This window comes from Typopeltis vanoorti, chromosome 16, assembly GCF_054136105.1.
Source record: "Typopeltis vanoorti isolate ZY-2024b chromosome 16, IOZ_Tvanoo_1.0, whole genome shotgun sequence".
NCBI lineage: Eukaryota > Metazoa > Arthropoda > Arachnida > Uropygi > Thelyphonidae > Typopeltis > Typopeltis vanoorti.
In genome coordinates this window covers 17,966,986-17,989,070 of record NC_143564.1, presented here as the reverse complement: position 1 = coordinate 17,989,070, position 22,085 = coordinate 17,966,986, and the positions used below count along the sequence as shown (strand labels likewise).

The 22,085-nt window shown below is 35.5% G+C and overlaps 1 protein-coding gene across 1 annotated transcript in view; it reads left to right on the top strand.

Annotated features, from left to right (window-relative positions):
* Window positions 1–22,085, top strand: part of sotv (exostosin glycosyltransferase sotv) — a 159,711-nt gene that overhangs the window by 125,526 nt on the left and 12,100 nt on the right. The window contains exons 10-11 of the mRNA XM_090405934.1: window positions 6,132–6,228; window positions 9,994–10,137. Coding sequence (XP_090262060.1) covers window positions 6,132–6,228; window positions 9,994–10,137 — 241 coding nt within the window. The remainder of the gene's footprint in view (window positions 1–6,131; window positions 6,229–9,993; window positions 10,138–22,085) is intronic.

Genomic DNA, 22,085 nt, shown 5'->3' with positions numbered 1-22,085 from the left:
GACAGCTCCTTTGACCTGGCTTTTCAATGAAAGTCTGGCTACAGGAAAGGTGCCCAGGGAATGGAAGGAAGGTAAGATAGTGCCATTGCATAAAAGCGATAGCAGACTGGAAGTGTCATCAAGACCAGTTTTTGACTGGCCTATAAGTCACTTATAGGCCAGTTTTTGTGTCATCAGTAGTTAAGATCTTGGAGAAATTAGTGATGGATCATATACAGCATTGGGTACATGAGGGTAATGTTATCTTTGAGAGTCAACATGGATTTGTTAAGGGGTGCCCTTGTTTTAGTAATATGCTAGCCTTTTATAATAAAGTTACAAGAGCAGTAGATGAGGGAAAGGCATATACAGCCGTTTTCTTGGATTTAATGAGGCACTTGACAGGGTGCCACATGATAAGCTGATATTTAAGTTGCAGCACATGGGTTTGGATGTCAGATTGGCTGTCCAATAGGTATCAGAGAGTTGTGTATGGTGGGGCAGTTTCAAGCAGGCAGTGGATTACAAGTGGGGTCCCACAGGGCTCAGTACTGGGACCTATATTGTTTAACCTTTATATCAATGACATTGTCAGTGGATTGAAGGGGGATATTCAGTTGTTTGCAGATGATGTGAAGCTGGGAAGGGTTATTAGTAATAGTGTAGATGGTGGTAGTCATGCAAGAGGATTTGAATAAGCTAGTCAGATGGACAAATGAATGGGGTGTCAGTTTAATGCAGCAAAATGTAAGGTCTTGAGGTTTGGGATACATCGATGGGACGCTGCATACTCTATTGGAGGAGATATACTGGAGGAAGTAGGGGGGAGACAAGAGATCTGGGGTTGATGATTGATAGAAACCTGAAATTCAAGGGACATATTGCAAAGGTGGTGAAAGTAACACAGAGGATTGCTACAATAATGAGAAGGACACTGACTTGCAGAGATAAATGAGTTATCATTCCATTGTATAAGACCCTGATAAGACCACACTTAGACTATTGTTCTCAGATTTGGTCCCCAGGATTTGAAGGGGATAAATTAACTGTGGAAAGGGTACAGAGGCAGATAACCAAGACATTTTCAGGACTCAGGACTGTACAATGTTAGTTATGAGGATCGGCTGAGGGAATGTAGACTACAGAGTTTGGTGGATGGAGGAAGGAGAGGTGATATGATTGAGACTTTAAACTGTTGAGAGGTGGTTACAGGGTTGACAATGGGAAGTTCTTTCGCTTGGTTGAACAGCAGGAAGGAGTGATGACAAGGGGTCATCCCTGGAAGTTACGAAAGGAAACTGAGCAAGAGGGTGAGGAGTGGTTTCTTTGCATGGAGGGTGGTTGATCCGTGGAATGCATTGCCTGATAGAGTGGTGAGAGCCAGAACGGTCAATGAGTTTAAGGAGTGATATGATGGACTTTGTTTCCTAGGAAGGACCTCCCGTAATGAGTCTTTTGATTCCTTGGAGGCCTAAATAATAATAATAATCACATTTTTTTTTTAATTATTTATTTATATATATATATATATATATATATATATGTAAATAAGTTTTTTTACCTTGGGAATAATGTATATTAGGGTTACGAAGTAATTTTATAAACTTGGTTATTTTACTCCTAATCCCAAGTAAGCAAACAGTAAAGTTTGCGCCTGAACGTAGTTCAAGTCTAAAGGTGGTGCAACATCAGGGCAACTCATTGCAAAGGTGGGTAAAGCTCTGATCACTATTCTTAATATTTTCCATAATGTAAAGCACATCTCACTAGGAGATGTATACTGCAATACATTATTGGTGGGGTCACTACCCAGACTGGTTTCAACCTTTTTTTTTTGAGGTCTCCTCAGTGAGTAGCTAGACCCTAAATACCAAAGTTTTAGTAATACAGATCCTTATCAACTTTACCCATACAAGTTGCAACAAGGTGTTTTGATTTTTAAGAATCTCTGGAGGAGATATAGATGTAAATAAGTTTTTTTACCTTGGAAATAATGTATATTAGGATTACCAAGTAATTTTATAAACTTGGTTATTTTACTCCTAATCCCAAGTAAGCAAGCAGTTTGCTTACTTGGGATTAGGAGTAAAATAACCAAGTTTATAAAATTACTTGGTAACCCTAATATATATATATATATATATATATATATATATATATATATATATATATATATATAAATAAACATGTTGCTCTCCACCGCCATTTAATTTTGTAACCTAATATATAATAATAGGACTCTAGCTTTGTAGTAAAGGGTTTTTTTTTTCCACCAGAGGTCAGGCCAATAATTGTTGTAACTGTTGGTTAGTAACTTTAGCAAACCATGTAGATTGTAGTGCAGCTTGTTTCTCTGTATATATATATATATATATATATATATATATATATATATATATATATGTGTGTGTATGCTTCAGATGATGACCTTGATATGAACGTCGAAACGTTGAGTGTTGATTTTGGTTTATATTAAACTAAAGTTTGTTCTAACAACAGTAGTTGTCTCCATAACTTTCATCATCAACTTCCTGCCATGTACCCTCAAGGGGTGTACAGGATATGATAGTACTACATGGAAAAAATTACATCATTACTAACTTCCTATCTACAATTTTCCTCCAAATCAATCTGTTACTTGTCAAGACTCCAACATTATCAGATCTTATATTTCTATCGTCTCAGGCACTTTGTACTGTATCAATCCACCTATATCTTGGTCTTCCTCTGGGTCGTTTTGCTGCCAACCTGGCAGAGAACACTTGTTTTGCTAATCTTTCCTCGCCCATTCTGTTTAAGTGACCATACCACCTGAGATTAGCTCTGCTAACGCATTCCTGGATGCTGACAATGTCAAGTTCTTTCCTGATATCCTCATTTTTAATATGATATTGCCATTAATGCCACCTGTTCACGCCTCTAATCTTTCTCAGGACTCTCATATCTGTGGTCTCTAGTCTTTGGTCAAGTGTTTTACTTCTGGCACAGCTCTCAGATCCATAAGTTAAAATTGGTTTGAACACTGTCTTGTATATAGCTAATTTAGTGTTCCAACTAATTTCTCTCTTATTCCATATGAATTTATTCAATTGACTTCCCACCATACCAGCTTTGCTGATTCTGTTGTCTATTTCCATATTTAATTTACCATCTTCAGTAAAAATCGTGCCTAAGTAGCTGAAATGTTTTACTTGTTCCACAGGTTCTCCATTCACAACACAGTTGACATTTTCAATGATTCTGCCTATTTTCATTGTCTTTGTCTTTTTATTGCTGACCTTCATACCATATCTATTACAACAGCTATTCAATTTAGTCAGAGAATCTTGCAGACTTGTGGCGGATTTATTTAGAAGTATAACATCATTCGCATAAAGCAAAGAGCTGACATTAACATCTCCAATTTTGATATCATACTTAATACCACTTTCCTTCATAATGTGATCCATATAGATAATGAATAACAGAGGGGATAATGTACATCCTTGTCTCACACCAGATTTAATATTAAACCATCTTCCTGTACTTCCTTCAATTCTAACTGCTGACTTACAACTCAAATAAAGACTAAGTATTGTTTGATATAATGCCCCATTGACATCCAGCGTAATGAATAGTTTTTCTCTTGGCACCTTGTCATATGCCTTTTCCAAATCGACAAAACTTAAATAAAGATCTTTGTTATATTCCCATGCTTTCTCGACTATTTGTCGTAAAGTGAAGATCTGATCCTGACAGCCTCTGTTTGGCCTGAATCCAGCTTGTTCTTCACGCAGCTTTTCTTCTACAATTCTTCTCAATCGTTTCTCAAGTACACTTGCATAGATCTTGCCAGGAACACTCAGTAGGGAAATACCTCTGTAATTCTCACATTCAGTTTTATTTCCCTTTTTATATATGGGTACTATGAGAGCTCTACTCCAATAATTGGGAATTCTTCCCTCTGTCCATGCTTTCTGAACTATGCAGTGCAGCCACTGTAAGACTCTTATACCACCATACTTCAGCATTTCTGGTTGAATATCATCTACTCCTGCTGCCTTTCCACATTTCAAGCCTTTGATGGCTTTTTCTACTTCAAGTATGGATATGTATTCCTGACTGCATGCCTGGTCAGTGTTTTTTACCACTGTGGTGTCATCACTGCTTGTTTCATTTAGCAGTTTTTCAAAGTAATTACTCGATACCTCAAGGATATCTTTTTCTCCCATTTTCATGTCACCTTTATCATCTCTAACTCCTTTTATAGCACTCTTTCCTCCATTCCTAAGCTTCTTCAACAACCTCCAGAATATTTTGCCACCTTCTTGATATTTATTTTCTATATTCTTGCCAAAGTCCTCCCATGACTTTTGTTTAGCTAGTTTTACACAGTGTTTAGCATTCTTGCATTTCTCTCTATATTCTCTAAGAGCACAAGCTGACCTATTTGACAGGAACTTCTGATATGCTTTCTTCTTTTCCTTCGCTGCCTCTTTAACTTCCTGTGTCCACCAGGGAGTTCTGATTTTTCTCTCCTTGCAGGCAACCTCACCACATGCCTCTCTGGCTGAATCAATCAGGATTTTCTTCAAGGTTTGCCACTGAATCTCGAAGGTTTGATTCCTGTTCTCAAACTCTTTCATTTTTTCTTCAATAATCTTTGTGTATTTTAGTCTACAGTTCACATCTGAGAGCTGCTCAACTTTTATTCGCTTTAAAACTTTCTTACGTGTTCTTCTTTTCAATATGAAATTCAATTTTATCCTGCTCAAGACTAAATAATGATCACTTCCAATTTCATATCCTCTGTAAACTCTGGTGTCCTGCACCAGGGAGAAAACATCACTATCAACAATAACATAGTCAATGAGACTTTTCTTATTCCTTGCCTCTTCTCCCCATGTGAATTTGTGCACATTTTCATGTTGGAACATTGTGTTAGTAATAACCACTCCATGTCCTGAGCAGAAATCCAACAGATATTTGCATTATTATTAGCTTTGCTCTTTTCTCCAAATTTTCCTAAAATATTTTTGTATGTCTCACAGTCATTTCCTGCTCTGCTATTTAGATCCCCAACAAGGACCAACTTTTCCTTTTTCATTGTGTCAGTTGCTTTTTTTAAAGCGTCAAAAAATTCCTCCACTTCTACCTTAGTAGAACCTTCTGTGGGACCATAGGCACAAATAAGTCTCATTATTCAGTTCCCCATTCTCATATTTGCCCACATTACTCTACTTGAGACTGACTGCCATTCAAGGAGATTAGCCTCGCATTTTGTTTTGAATACTATGGCTACTCCTTCTTTTTCTTGACTGTCATTGCCTGAATATAAAATTTTGTATTTATTGCTTAGAAAGATCTCACCAGTTTTGGTCTATTTTGTTTCAGTCACCCCTATTATGTCGATCTGGTACTTATCTAATTCCTCAGCTAGCTCCATTTCTTTGCCATTTAGGCTTCTTACGTTGATGGTACCGATCTTTAACTCTGGTGATGTTGAGTTGGGGTTTGTTTTCAGATTTGTTCCAGTAGCTGACTTTTCGCTGTTCGCCCTGGTTCCTTGGCAGAAACAAACGGGGGCCTTGTTTAACCGGGCGACGCCCCAGCCCGCATGAAATTTTGTCATGTTGTACCATCATTTTGTATTTTGGTTTAACCATTAGGAATACAATTTGATCGGCTAAATCCTGAATTTCCAGCCCATCCTCGTTCGTTCAGTATCCAAGTAGATACCCAACAGAGTGCCCCACGAGAAGGTGAGGATTATACATTAGGTCAGAAGCCCTGATCTTTTCTCCGCATTCCTTTAAAGGCTATGTGGAGGTCTCCTCTCAGTTATACAGCTTTCACCCTTAAGCACCCCCATAATTTTCTATAATGTATAAATTACAGAAAGTAATCAGGTGACTTAGAATGTCAATTTCCTACACTTTGGTATAGATAAGCCATCATTCAGTTTCAAATTAGGATGATGTATTTATATTATCTCTCGTATGCAGCACTAGCCTTGAATGGCTAACGAACAGGGTTATGTTTCTGTTGCAACATTATTGTTTGTGATATTTCAGTTACAAAAGTATAGCATATATATTTATATCATGTGTTATTTGACTCAAAAGGTTTTATATTTATATATTATATTGTTTTTTTATTATATATGTTTACAGATTTTATCCTTATGATGAAATTGAAACCGAAGCTATTTTAGCAATAGATGATGATATAATTATGCTTACTGCTGATGAACTGGAATTTGGTTATGAGGTATGCTCTTTTGAAATAAATATATACATAGTATAATCATGTTCTAACTATAATACTTGGTGTTTTGCAAGTGTTTTAATAGTAACTACAGTATTTACCTAGATAGCACCTCTCTAAAGGAATTGATCACTGTAACAAACTATGGAAAAGTCATTAGCACTGTTTTAAGTGTATTATTCTGAACACTAAAAGTTAAAAATGCTATTTTTGACTTTCTTCTCTGAAATTTTCATTTGCTTAACATTGATGCACATGTTTTTAAATAAATTCTAAAATATCCGGATGAAACTCACATAGTATATTATTTTATTAACATAGAATTTTTGCCTAAATATCAAAGGCATCAACTGGGTACTACAAAATTGGTAGTGCTCAGTTGTTAGAATCCTCAAGATCCACCATGACCAGTGTTCTGAACTCCAGTCTCCTAGCTAAATTTCAGTGAGGCAAGCACAACATTGTAGACTTCATTGCCTCCAAAATTCAGTCCTGTCTGATCTCTCACAGGAAATAGCTCCCATCCATTCCCCTAACTTTCAGTTATACCAAATGGCCAAACACAATTAGATTTCCCTTCTTGGACTGACCTATTACTCCAACCTTTCCCGACACAAGCACATTTCAGCTCCTACAGATGCAAAAAAAAACTTGGTGTATGTCAGACCTTTACAGCTGCTATCTCTGTGCAAATCCCAAATCTGCTTACCCAAGGAAACTTGCTCACATATTTGTGGTGATGCACCAAAATCCTCGCTAAGAATTGCTCAGTTCTGTATGGATGACAATCTGGTTAATTAATAATCCCTCTCCATTAGATGTTCAATTACTGCCTTATGCCTGTTCTGCAGATACTTTCATGGACAGTTTGCTACTGACTTAGCCACTGTTATTCCTCCTCTTTCCTCCAAAATCATAAGAATGAGAATTGCTGCTAACCAACATCCTTTTACCTCCAGCTAGAAACTTGCCAAAGGAAAGTCTTCTGTTTTTTTTTGTTTTTTTTTAAACAGTTGAAGGTTGTATTCTCTAAAGCAGGGTTTCCCAAACTGTGTTCTGCAGAAGGTGAATAAGTGTTCTGCGAGAAGTTCTCCTAGAATTTGTCATTTTAGTTTTTTCTAAGCATTTTTCATAAATAATATTTTATAGTGAAAATATTCTGAGGAGAATAATATTCGTGAATATGTCGATAAGCTCAGACCGAGAATGCCTAATAACATCTGTGTAGCAAATGTTAGTGACCAAACTATGTATTTTTAAACATGGAAGTATTCATGAATTATCGTTAATTTTCACACATCGAAGCCTTTCAACATTTGGGAAAGGGAATACTGCTGTTTATTACTAGGCATAAAAATTGCCTGCAAGCAGATTATAACAATGGGTGGCTTATCCTCTGTTCTCAAAACTGAAAGAAATAAAATCTGTGTTGCAAATGTTAGTGACCAATCAGCAAGGAAGTGTAAAGAAAATTTTTCCACTAAAATTGAAGATCAAGGTAGTCTGTATCCGGTTCTCAAATCTAGTAATACTGAATACTTTCTTTGCAAGTGTTCATATTGTAGAGTGAAAGTTTCGAAACCATAATGCTGTGATTTTTTAAAAGTAATAGGCCTGCAGATTTAAATTTTAATATGAATAAGAGACAAGGGACTTTGTTTAATTTTGGTATTAAGAAATATCTTATTGAAGGTGTTTGTGATGCAACAGATAGTGAGTCATCCACCACAACCATCCTACAAAGCAATTTCCAGGTGTACAAAAGGAAGGGAAAACTACCAGCACACAGAAAAGTCTGCATTCACTCATAAGTACTTATAATAATATAAATTTTTGGTGATCAGAATGGTATATGTCAATGAAAATCAGCACAAATTAATTTAACAATGTTTATGTTTAATTGATTAATTAATAAATAATTATCAATTTTTAATTAATAATAAAAAAAGCAGCTAAATTAACAATTAATTATTAATTAATCTAAAAAGTTAGATAGGGCTAAGTGGCCTTGCCTACTCCCGTACATGGGAATAAAAAGGCATTAGCTGATTATTAATTAATACATTACTAAATGACCAAGGTGTTCCGTGAAAATTTCAAGATTTGTGAAGTGTTCCGTCGTCAGAAAAGTTTGGGAAACATTGCTCTAAAGAATACAACCTTCAACTGTTCAAAAAAAAAAAACTAAAGATTCCTCCTTTCCTCTTATCCTCTTGCCCACATATGGTATTGATAAGCTATAGGTCTTGTGACCTTGCGTGTGTGGGTCAGATATAAAAATAAAAAATTCATTCCTTGTTAGTTGATCATAATTTCCTGTTTTGTAGTTCATCATGTAACTTTTTCTGAATTAAACATCTGCATACTTCCCATGTCAGTGCAGCCAGATCACTGACACCAATTAGAGATCGAACAGTGTCTATAGCTGAAGTCTCCTTTGACATTATAATCAGTTTATAACACCCTTTGACCTCAAGTTCCTTCTGTAATATGATGGTTAAGGAAAGTTGTCCTGCAACAGTTCACTAAATTCAGTTTTATTTTTCTCATGAGATTTCACTGATTGCGATTACTCTTTTTGCATTCCCATCAGATTGAGTTGTCAGTACATTTCATCATCACCACCAGCATCTGATTCACTAGGTTTGTAACAACACTACTACTACTAGGTATTTATTTTTGTTAGACTCCTTACACCAGATAACTTTAATGGCTACATGGAAAATTGTTACTAATATTGCAGTCATAACTTTCTACCATAACTGAACTCACATCATCTGATATCATTAGCATTACACGCCTACTCCTTAAAAATACTGTACTCAGTATTTTTAGAAAGAAGATGGGCTGTCATAGGCAGATATATACTATCTGTGTTTGAGAGACAGATCTCACTAATGACAACAATCTGAAGATGCAATGTATTCACCAGGACAGCAAACTGAATCCATTTGTTCCTGATACTTCTGACATTTGTGTGCACATATAATAAGTTACCTCCATGTGTTTTGTTGTATACTCACTTATGTATTAGTATACTCGCTTCACTTATGCAAGCATTCTTGCACATACTTAATAAGTCTGAATGGAGAATACACAATCATCTTTTCATTCATAATCACCTCTAGATAGTTACTTATTTCACATGTTACATCACTGGATGCAGTATAATCATTCCTGTACCTTGTAGGGTTTTGGAAGTGAAGTCTTCTGCTAGAAGAAGTGGTATGGTTGCAGATGCCCTTTCCACTGAGTTAGTAGAACAGTAACAAATATCCATGCCCATGGCAGGATTCAAACCTGCAGCATCTTGGCTGGAAAGCAAATACATTGACTATTCAGTCATCTCGGCCAGCCTAATCATCCCCATGATTAAGTGTAAAATCCATTCTTCCCTCAAATTCTTTCACACATCCAAAAATTGCAGCCATTCCTTCTGTTAAGTGTTTAATCTTGATAAAGCTGAACATAGTTCAGTAAAACTCATTTGAGTATATCCACCTTTGCCACACTTCAATAAATTGTTGTGAAAATATTGAATATTAGCACCTTGTAATCAAGTCAATGTGGAGTGCATAAGCTGAAGCTTAGGCTTCCAGAAAGAAAAGTATCATTAAAAAAATAAAATAAAATACAGGAAATAACCATGTTTTTTCTATTATGTTTTCACAGTCCTTTGTCATTTAAGTCAATTTACTAAATTATTACTGATAACTTTCCCATCAAATTTCTTAAAGTTATTAATTGCCATTTATTTCTCTGCTGAAGGTTTGGAGGGAATTTCCAGACCGCATTGTGGGATTTCCATCTCGTGTTCACTTGTGGGATAATTCTACTGGCAAATGGAAATATGAATCTGAGTGGACAAATGAAATTTCTATGGTACTAACTGGAGCAGCATTTTATCATAAGGTATGCTTATACTTTTTACGTCAACAGACCAAGGTAATTATCAGTCACCAAAAGAAAGGATAACAAATAACCATCATTACCAAGTAGATAAAACGCCTTTTATCTACTTGGATAAGCTTTGAAATTGGTCAAGAGATTACAAAAATACATACCTTTTGGCATGAGTTGCCAAGATATTGCTCTTTTTTAAAAACAACTTCTGCATAGGTGCCATTCACCTTTTATTAGTATTTTTCATTAAGGGTTCTTTGTCCTGATATCTTTTCAAACTGTTGATTCTCACCAGAAACTAGAGAGAAATCCAAAATATTTCAATAGCTCATAATTGAAATTTATGTATAATATAGTTCGCCTACAGTTTGTAGGTCTCTGCTTGGCATCTTTCCAAGAATAGTCGATTCCTGCTGAAGGGGAGAAAGAAATGAAGGACGTACGAATTGGTCGCCAACACACGAAATCACGTGCTTTATAGGTAAAATTTTCCAACTGTTATACAAGCAACATAGTTAACTACAATGATCATAAAAGAGAAGTTAATTTTCCGACGTGTAATAATAACTCGTCCCACAATACAGACCGATTACCCTATTATTGGAATGGATTCTCCTCCTGTTGACATGTGCAGAAGTGTCGAAGGGTCTCGAATCTGTGGGCGAACTATACAACCTATTTTACTACATTGGTGTTCAAATACAAAAAACAGAAGTTTCAAGTATGAGCAGCTGAAATATTTTTAAGTTTCTGCCAGGTGTCTGATAAGAAACAGCCATTTGGAATAGTTGTCAATCCACTAAAATCCTCAATAAGAAACACTGAAGAGGCAACTATATGAGCATCAGGGCAGAATTTGTTTTTAAATCATGTTAAAAATTTTGTCTATGCAAAATCTTTCAGTCACATTTCTAGAACATTTCTAGTTTCATATGCAAACATTTTCTTTTAATATTATTTCCTTTCATTTAATAATTTCTATTAATTTGAAGCCTTTTGGTCTCTGTTAATTATCACTTAATTTTGGAAATTTGGAAGTTTTTTCCCATTCCCCTTTCCCAAAGTATCATCATTTTCATTTCCAGATATACTGCTTGGAAAGAAGTCAACGGACACCACAGTCTGAGGAATAAACAGTCATGGCACTCACATTAATAACATGTAGGACCCCCTTTCGCTGCAATGATTACAACAATCCTATGGGGGGGGGGGACTTTCCACAAGTGTAAGATAGCAATCAATGGGAATTTTGGACCATTCTTCTTGTAGGCATGTAATGAAGTCCTGAGCTGCTGTGGGATGGACATCACTTGACCTCACCCAACACTCCAGTTCATCCCACAAATGTTCAGTAAAACCTGATGTCCACAAACCATGCTGTTCCAGCAGCACCTTTATGATACGATTCATTGTCTTGCTGAAAGAGACCATGGTCATTTCCTTAGAAAAGCCACAAAGTAAGAAGCATTGCATTGTCCAGAATGTTGAGTGTTTGTGACACAAGAGGTCAGAGGCCAAACCAGGAAAAACAGAACCATACCATTGCACCACCACTGAATTTCACAGTTGGAGATATGTAAGAGACTTTCACTGGACATCTTTCATCCTCCACACCCATTCATCTGCTCAGTAGAGGGTATAGTGTGATTCGTCACTCCATAACATGGGTTTCCAAGCTTCCACATCCCACTATACAAGCTCTTTGCGTCACTGAAGACGATGCTGCATATTGGTTCAAGTAAGGTGTGGCTTGCATATTGCAGTCCTACCATGGAAACCCATGTTGTGAGCCTTGGTTTTGAATGTTTTTGTGCAGATTCATGTTCATCAATGCCTAGAACTTCTTATTCAATGTCGGCTGATGATTACTGGTTTTTACATGTTATCCTTCGTAGCACCTATGGTCACGTTCGTTAAGTTTTTTGGGGCATCTACTGCAGGTAGTACTTGCAGTTGACTCCCTGCACTTCCATCTCAGTATGGTATCACTGATTGCTGACTTGGGATGGCTCAATTTGTCAACAATTTGCTGAATAGATTGGCCTGCAACATGACATCCTATCACAATGCCTCTTTCAAACTCCATCTATTCTTGCAACAATTGCATCCAGACACAGTTGCACTGACTTGGGAGCATCATCATTATCGTCATGTTTTCAAAAATTTAGGCCTAGAGTGACCTGTTCTGACCTTAGAATAATTATTGAATCTCTTTAGATAACATCCTCCTTTTCTTTTTCTTAATGGTTTGTAATTTAAGGCTTGTTTTAGTAATCTTTTTGTTTTTATTCTTTCAACGTGTTCAATCCATTTATGTTTATATTTTTAAATTTTTTTCTCTTACTGATTCCTGGTTTAATTGTTTCATAATTTCTTCATTTCTATTGTGATCGAATAGGGTATACCTTACAGTTTGTCTCATAAACTTCATTTCATCTGTTATTAATCTTTGTTTGTCTTTTTGTTTTATTGTCCAGATTTCACTTCCATACAATAGGACTGGTATGGCTAATGTATTGTATACTTTTAGTCTGATTGGTTTTTGAACTAGGTTAGGTTTCAGTATAGAGTTAATTACACCTGTTATTTTTAAATGTTTTGCAATTTTCACTTTCATATGTAATCATACATCTTAGGTAGTTAAATGAATTCACCAGCTCTAAAATCTTGTTATCTATTACTATTTTAGTTCTTATCAGATCTTGTCCTTTAAAGGCTATTGATTTTGATTTTTCTGTTGATATTATCATTCCGTTAACTTTGGCTATTTCATTTAAATTTAAAATATCTTTCTGTAAGTTATCTCCAGAATTTGTAATTATTATTTGATAAAAATTTTTATTCCATTTTATTATTATTTCATTTTCATTTAAATAAATATTAAAAAAAGTTGCTGAAAGGGGACATCCCTGTTGGACTCCTTAATATTTCTCTCCCAGATATGATAATTCATAATTTAATCTTATTTGTATTCAATTATTTTCATATATACTTATGATAGCTTTTAGAATATTTGGTATTTGTCTTTCTTTCATCATCATCATCATCAAATTCCTGCCATGTACCCTCAAGGGGTGTACAGGATATGACAGTACTACATGAAAAAATTACATCATTACTAACTTCCTATCTACAATTTTCCTCCAAATCAGTCTGTTACTTGTCAAAACTCCAACATTATCAGATCTTATATTTCTATCGTCTAAGGCACTTTGTACCGTATCAATCCACCTATATCTTGGTCTTCCTCTGGGTCGTTTTCCTGCCAACCTGGCAGAGAACACTTGTTTTGCTAATCTTTCTTCGCCCATTCTATTTAAGTGACCATACCATCTGAGATTAGCTCTGCTAACGCATTCCTGGATGCTGACAATGTCATGTTCTTTCCTAATATCCTCATTTTTAATATGATATTGCCATTGATGCCAACTGTTCACGCCTCTAATCTTTCTCAGGACTCTCATATCTGCGGTCTCTAGTCTTTGGTCAAGTGTTTTACTTCTGACCCAGCTCTCAGATCCATAAGTTAAAACTGGTTTGAACACAGTCTTGTATACAGCTAATTTAGTGTTCCGACTAATTTCTTGCTTATTCCATATGAATTTATTCAATTGACTTCCCACGATACCAGCTTTGCTGATTCTGTTGTCTATTTCTATATTTAGTTTACCATCTTCAGTAAAAATTGTGCCTAAGTAGCTGAAATGTTTTACTTGTTCCACAGGTTCTCCATTCACAACACAGTTGACATTTTCAATGATTCTGCCTATTTTCATTGTCTTTGTCTTTTTATTGCTGACCTTCATACCATATCTATTACAACAGCTATTCAATTTAGTCAGAGAATCTTGCAGACTTGTGGCGGATTTATTTAGAAGTATAACATCATCCGCATAAAGCAAAGAGCTGACATTAACATCTCCAATTTTGATATCATACTTAATACCACTTTCATTCATAATGTGATCCATATAGATAATGAATAACAGAGGGGATAATGTACATCCTTGTCTCACACCAGATTTAATATTAAACCATCTTCCTGTACTTCCTTCAATTCTAACTGCTGACTTACAACTCAAATAAAGACTAAGTATTGTTTGATATAATGCCCCATTGACATGCAGCGTAATGAATAGCTTCTCTCTTGGCACCTTGTCATATGCCTTTTCCAAATCGACAAAACTTAAATAAAGATCTTTGTTATATTCCCATGCTTTCTCGACTATTTGTCGTAAAGTGAAGATCTGATCCTGACAGCCTCTATTTGGCCTGAATCCAGCTTGTTCTTCACCAAGCTTTTCTTCCACAATTCTTCTCAACCGTTTCTCAAGTATACTTGCATAGATCTTGCCAGGAACACTCAGTAGGGAAATACCTCTGTAATTCTCACATTCAGTTTTATATCCCTTTTTATATATGGGTACTATGAGAGCTCTACTCCAATCATTGGGAATTCGTCCCTCTGTCCAGGCTTTCTGAACTATGCAGTGCAGCCACTGTAAGACTCTTATACCACCGTACTTCAGCATTTCTGGTCGAATATCATCTACTCCTGCTGCCTTTCCACATTTCAAGCCTTTGATGGCTTTTTCTACTTCAAGTATGGATATGTATTCCTGACTGCATGCCTGGTCAGTGTTTTTTATCACTGAGCTGTCATCACTGCTTGTTTCATTTATTTCATTTAGCAGTTTTTCAAATTAATTACTCCATACTTGAAGGATATGTTTTTCTCCTGTTTTCATTTCACCTTTATCATCTCTAATTCCTTTTACAGCACTCTTTCCTCCATTCCTAAGCTTCTTCAACAACCTCCAGAATATTTTGCCACCTTCTTGATATTTATTTTCTATATTCTTGCCAAAGTCCTCCCATGACTTTTGTTTAGCTAGTTTTACACACTGTTTAGCTTTCTTACATTTGTCTCTGTATTCTGTAAAAGTAAAAGCTGACTTATTTGTCAGGAACTTTTGATATGCTTTTTTCTTTTCCTTCACTGCCTCTTTAACTTCCTGTATCCACCAGGGAGTTCTGATTTTTTTATCCTTGCACACAACCTCACCACATGCCTCTCTGGCAGAATCAATCAATGTTTCCTTCAGAGTTTGCCACTGAATCTCCAAGGTTTGATTCCTGTTCTCAAACTCTTTCATTTTCTTTTCAATAATATTTCTGTATTTTAGTCTACAGTTCACATCTGAGAGCTGCTCAACTTTTATTCGCTTTAAAACTTTCTTACATGTTATTCTTTTCAATATGAAATTCAATTTTTATCCTGCTCAAGACTAAATAGTGATCACTTCCAATGTCAAATCCTCTGTACACTCTGGTGTCCTGCACCAGGGAGAAAACATCACTATCAACAATAACATAGTCAATGAGACTTTTCTTATTCCTAGCCTCTTCTCTCCATGTGAATTTGTGCACATTTTTATGTTGGAACATGGTGTTAGTAATAACCAGTCCATGTCCTGAGCAGAAATCCAACAGATATTTGCCATTATTATTAGCTTTGCTCTTTTCTCCAAATTTTCCCAAAATATTTCTGTATGTCTCACAATCATTTCCTGCTCTACTATTTAGATCCCCAACAAGGACCAACTTTTCCTTTTTCATTGTGTCAGTTGCTTTTTCTAAAGCCTCAAAAATTCCTCCACTTCTACCTTAGTAGAACCTTCTGTGGGACCATAGGCACAAATAAGTCTCATTGTCCAGTTCCCCATTCTCATATTTGCCCACATTACTCTACTTGAGACTGACTGCCATTCAAGAAGATTAGCCTCGTATTTTGTGTTGAATATGTTTTATCTTTCTTTTAATATGCTAAATAAAATACTTCTTTTAACTTTATTCAATACATTTTCAAGGTCAATAAATGTGATATGTGTTTCTAAATTGTATTCTCTTCTTTCTCTATTATTAATTTTAGGCAAAAGGCTGGATCTATACATGATCGTCCTTTTTTAAATCCATTCTGTACTTCTAAAATAAAGCTTTCAGAATACTTTATCAGTTATTTAAAATTCTGCTATATATTTTGTAACAGAAATTTAGAATACTTATACCTCTATACTTTTTAGGATCATCTCTGTTACCTTTTTAAATGATAGGGATCACTATTACTTTATTCCATTCTGTTGGTGGGTTACTTGTTGAATAGATTTTATTTAAAAATAATAGGAGTCTTTCTTTGAATCTTGTTCCTGCATATTTATATAATTCTGAACATAATTTATCTTCTCCAGATGATTTTCCATTTCTTATTTCTTTCAGGCTGATTTCTAATTCGGGGTGCTTAAGGGTCAAAGCTGTATAACTGAGAGGAGACCTCCACATAGCCTTTAAAGGAATGCGGCGAACTGACCAGGGCTTGTGACCTAATGTCCAATCCTCAACTTCTCGTGGTGCACCCTGTTGGGTATCTACTTTGATACTGAACGAACGAGGATGGGCTGGCAATTTGGGATTTAGCCGACCAAATTGTATTCTTATTGGTTAAACCAAAATAAAAAATGATGGTACAACATGACAAAATTTCATGCCGGCTGGGGCGTCGCCCGGTTAAACAAGGCCCCCGTTGTTTTCGCCAGGGAACCAGGGCGAACAGCGAAAATTCAGCTACTGGAACAAATCTGAAAACAAACCCCAACTCAACATCACCAGAGTTAAAGATCGGTACTATCAACGTAAGAAGCCTGAATGGCAAAGAAATGGAGCTAGCTGAGGAATTAGATAAGTACCAGATCGACATAATAGGGGTGACTGAAACAAAAAAGACCAAAACTGGTGAGATCTTTCTGAGCAATAAATACAAAATGTTATATTCAGGCAATGACAATCAAGGAAAAGAAGGAGTAGCCATAGTATTCAACACAAAATACGAGGCTAATCTTCTTGAATGGCAGTCAGTCTCAAGTAGAGTAATGTGGGCAAATATGAGAATGGGGAACTGGACAATGAGACTTATTTGTGCCTATGGTCCCACAGAAGGTTCTACTAAGGTAGAAGTGGAGAAATTTTTTGAGGCTTTAGAAAAAGCAACTGACTCAATGAAAAAGGAAAAGTTGGTCCTTGTTGGGGATCTAAATAGTAGAGTAGGAAATGATTGTGAGACATACAAAAATATTTTGGGAAAATTTGGAGAAAAGAGCAAAGCTAATAATAATGGCAAATATCTGTTGGATTTCTGCTCAGGACATGGACTGGTTATTACTAACACCATGTTCCAACATAAAAATGTGCACAAATTCACATGGAGAGAAGAGGCTAGGAATAAGAAAAGTCTCATTGACTATGTTATTGTTGATAGTGATGTTTTCTCCCTTTCAGCTACTGGAACAAATCTGAAAACAAACCCCAACTCAACATCACCAGAGTTAAAGATCGGTACTATCAACGTAAGAAGCCTGAATGGCAAAGAAATGGAGCTAGCTGAGGAATTAGATAAGTACCAGATCGACATAATAGGGGTGACTGAAACAAAAAAGACCAAAACTGGTGAGATCTTTCTGAGCAATAAATACAAAATGTTATATTCAGGCAATGACAATCAAGGAAAAGAAGGAGTAGCCATAGTATTCAACACAAAATACGAGGCTAATCTTCTTGAATGGCAGTCAGTCTCAAGTAGAGTAATGTGGGCAAATATGAGAATGGGGAACTGGACAATGAGACTTATTTGTGCCTATGGTCCCACAGAAGGTTCTACTAAGGTAGAAGTGGAGAAATTTTTTGAGGCTTTAGAAAAAGCAACTGACTCAATGAAAAAGGAAAAGTTGGTCCTTGTTGGGGATCTAAATAGTAGAGTAGGAAATGATTGTGAGACATACAAAAATATTTTGGGAAAATTTGGAGAAAAGAGCAAAGCTAATAATAATGGCAAATATCTGTTGGATTTCTGCTCAGGACATGGACTGGTTATTACTAACACCATGTTCCAACATAAAAATGTGCACAAATTCACATGGAGAGAAGAGGCTAGGAATAAGAAAAGTCTCATTGACTATGTTATTGTTGATAGTGATGTTTTCTCCCTGGTGCAGGACACCAGAGTGTACAGAGGATTTGAAATTGGAAGTGATCACTATTTAGTCTTGAGCAGGATAAAATTGAATTTCATATTGAAAAGAATAACAAGTAAGAAAGTTTTAAAGCGAATAAAAGTTGAGCAGCTCTCAGATGTGAACTGTAGACTAAAATTCAGAAATATTATTGAAAAGAAAATGAAAGAGTTTGAGAACAGGAATCAAACCTTGGAGATTCAGTGGCAAACTCTGAAGGAAACATTGATTGATTCTGCCAGAGAGGCATGTGGTGAGGTTGTGTGCAAGGATAAAAAAATCAGAACTCCCTGGTGGACACAGGAAGTTAAAGAGGCAGTGAAGGAAAAGAAGAAAGCATATCAAAAGTTCCTGGCAAATAAGTCAGCTTTTACTCTTACAGAATACAGAGACAAATGTAAGAAAGCTAAACAGTGTGTAAAACTAGCTAAACAAAAGTCATGGGAGGACTTTGGCAAGAATATAGAAAATAAATATCAAGAAGGTGGCAAAATATTCTGGAGGTTGTTGAAGAACCTTAGGAATGGAGGAAAGAGTGCTGTAAAAGGAATTAGAGATGATAAAGGTGAAATGAAAACAGGAGAAAAAGATATCCTTCAAGTATGGAGTAATTAATTTGAAAAACTGCTAAATGAAATAAATGAAACAAGCAGTGATGACAGCACAGTGATAAAAAACACTGACCAGGCATGCAGTCAGGAATACATATCCATACTTGAAGTAGAAAAAGCCATCAAAGGCTTGAAATGTGGAAAGGCAGCAGGAGTAGATGATATTCGACCAGAAATGCTGAAGTACGGTGGTATAAGAGTCTTACAGTGGCTGCACTGCATAGTTCAGAAAGCCTGGACAGAGGGACAAATTCCCGATGATTGGAGTAGAGCTCTCATAGTACCCATATATAAAAAGGGAAATAAAACTGAATGTGAGAATTACAGAGGTATTTCCCTACTGAGTGTTCCTGGCAAGATCTATGCAAGTATACTTGAGAAACGGTTGAGAAGAATTGTGGAAGAAAAGCTTGGTTAAGAACAAGCTGGATTCAGGCCAAATAGAGGCTGTCAGGATCAGATCTTCACTTTACGACAAATAGTCGAGAAAGCATGGGAATATAACAAAGATCTGTATTTAAGTTTTGTCGATTTGGAAAAGGCATATGACAAGGTACCAAGAGAGAAGCTATTCAATACGCTGCAGTTATATGGTGTCAATGGGGCATTATATCAAGCTATACTTAGTGTTTATTTCAGTTGTGAGTCAGCAGTTAGAATTGAAGGAAGTACAGGAAGATGGTTTAATGTTAAATCTTGTGTGAGACAAGGATGTACATTATCCCCTCTGTTATTCATTATCTATATGGATCACATTATGAAGGAATGTGGTATTAAACCTGATATCAAAATTGGAGATGTTAATGTCAGCTCTTTGCTTTATGCGGATGACGTTATACTCCTAAATAAATCCGCTACAAGTCTGCAAGATTCTCTGACTAAATTGAATAGCTGTTGTAATAGATATGGTATGAAGGTCAGCAATAAAAAGACAAAGACAATGAAAATAGGCAGAATCATTGAAAATGTCAACTGTGTTGTGAATGGAGAACCTGTGGAACAAGTAAAACATTTCAGCTACTTAGGCACAATTTTTACTGAAGATGGTAAACTAAATATAGAAATAGACAACAGAATCAGCAAAGCTGGTATCGTGGGAAGTCAATTGAATAAATTCATATGGAATAAGAGAGAAATTAGTCAGAACACTAAATTAGCTGTATACAAGACTGTGTTCAAACCAATTTTAACTTATGGATCTGAGAGCTGGGTCAGAAGTAAAACACTTGACCAAAGACTAGAGACCGCAGATATGAGAGTCCTGAGAAAGATTAGAGTCGTGAACAGATGGCATCAATGGCAATATCATATTAAAAATGAGGATATTAGGAAAGAACTTGACATTGTCAGCATCCAGGAATGCGTTAGCAGAGCTAATCTCAGATGGTATGGTCACTTAAATAGAATGGGAGAGGAAAGATTAGCAAAACAAGTGTTCTCTGCCAGGTTGGCAGGAAAACGACCCAGAGGAAGACCAAGATATAGGTGGATTGATATGGTACAAATTGTCTTAGACGATAGAAATATAAGATCTGATATTGTTGGAGTCTTGACAAGTAACAGACTGATTTGGAGGAAAATTGTAGATAGGAAGTTAGTAATGATGTAATTTTTTCATGTAGTACTGTCATATCCTGTACACCCCTTGAGGGTACATGGCAGGAATTTGATGATGATTTCTAATTCTTCTTCCGTTACTCCTTTTTATTTACATTAAATGTTTGCCTGGTATCTTTTTTTAAATATTTATCCACAATTATACACAATTATATATTCCATACAGAATTGTCCACAATTCTGTATAGAATATATAATTTTCTATACAAAATTGTGTTTTCTACTAATTTCAATTCAGTGTTTAATTTTATGCTTTCTTTAGTATCTGTACTTACATGTTTCAAAATCTTATATACATTGGGTCTTATTTTATATAAATCATATTCTAAATTAGAAACAAATTTTTTCATGATTCTCTGTCTTTTTCTGACTTCTTTTAGCTATGGCTCTTATTCTTTTATATTCTATTTCATCTTCTAATCTTTTACTGCTTAACCATTTATGATATGTTTCTTTTTTCATTTTGATTATTTCTTTGATTGTATTGTAGCCATTTTGATTGATTGTAGCCAGTATAAATTGGGGTAATATGGGAGCACCATATTCCTCCACTTTATACTGGCTACAAACACGACTTGTTACATGGCATGATATACCTTGCTCATGGGGATGTCCTTTGACTTCTCTCCAAGCAGTGTATATCCTCAAAGGGTGTATATATAGTATAGGATACTATGAGGATATTTAAACTTAATTATTACTAGCTCCTGTCAATAGTTTTCTTACAAATTAATATTATTTTTCTCTAGTATTATCATATCTGGTCATTTGGAATGTATTAGAATACCAAATATTGTCATTTTTGGTTTCTAATACATTATTAACTGCATCAATCCACATAGATTCTTAACCTTTCTGGTCTGGGATGCTTAATAAAGATATTCTCTATAATTCTAATATTCAGTTATTGTATTTTAGTGGTGGATACTATGATAACTGGACTGCATTTATCTGGAATTTGATTTTCTGAATTTTGCAGTGTAGCTGTAAAGCTTTTATAAATGTTTCATTTTTCTCTGTGTTTCTCTAAGTCAGCACTTCTTAAACTGTGGGTTGAGATCCCTTTGGGGGTTGCAAAAAAGATTCTAGTCACAGTAAACAATGATTAAATGTAAGAACTATTGAAATTATTATACACTACAACCATTCGTTCTATATTTGTTTAGTTTATTGCAGAAACAAACATTGTGATATGTCATGAGGGAAAATCGCCAGGCATAAATTAAATAACTTCAGAACTACATGGCCAAAAGATTGATACACCTTTCTGATTCCTATTCCTAAAAAAAGGGAATAGAACAAAATGTAGCAGTGATAACACTATCAGTTTAATCAGTAATCCAAGCAAAATTTTCCTAAAAATCTTAGTCTCTAGGATTGAGAGGAAAATGGAAACTGTACTTTCAGAGAACCAAGCAGGATTCCATAAAAATGAGGATACAATAGATCACTTATTTACAATATACAGGAAAACCTTGCTTCACGTGATTAATTAATCCATCAATTAATGCGCACTAAGTGAATGCTTTTAGGAATAGGAATAATTGTAATTCATCCCTCACTTGGTGTAAATTTGGAAAAAAAATAACAGTATAAGCTATATTAGAGAATAAAATCAAAGCTAATAAAAATCAGTCGCTAAATTTTTATTTAATGTCTAAACATT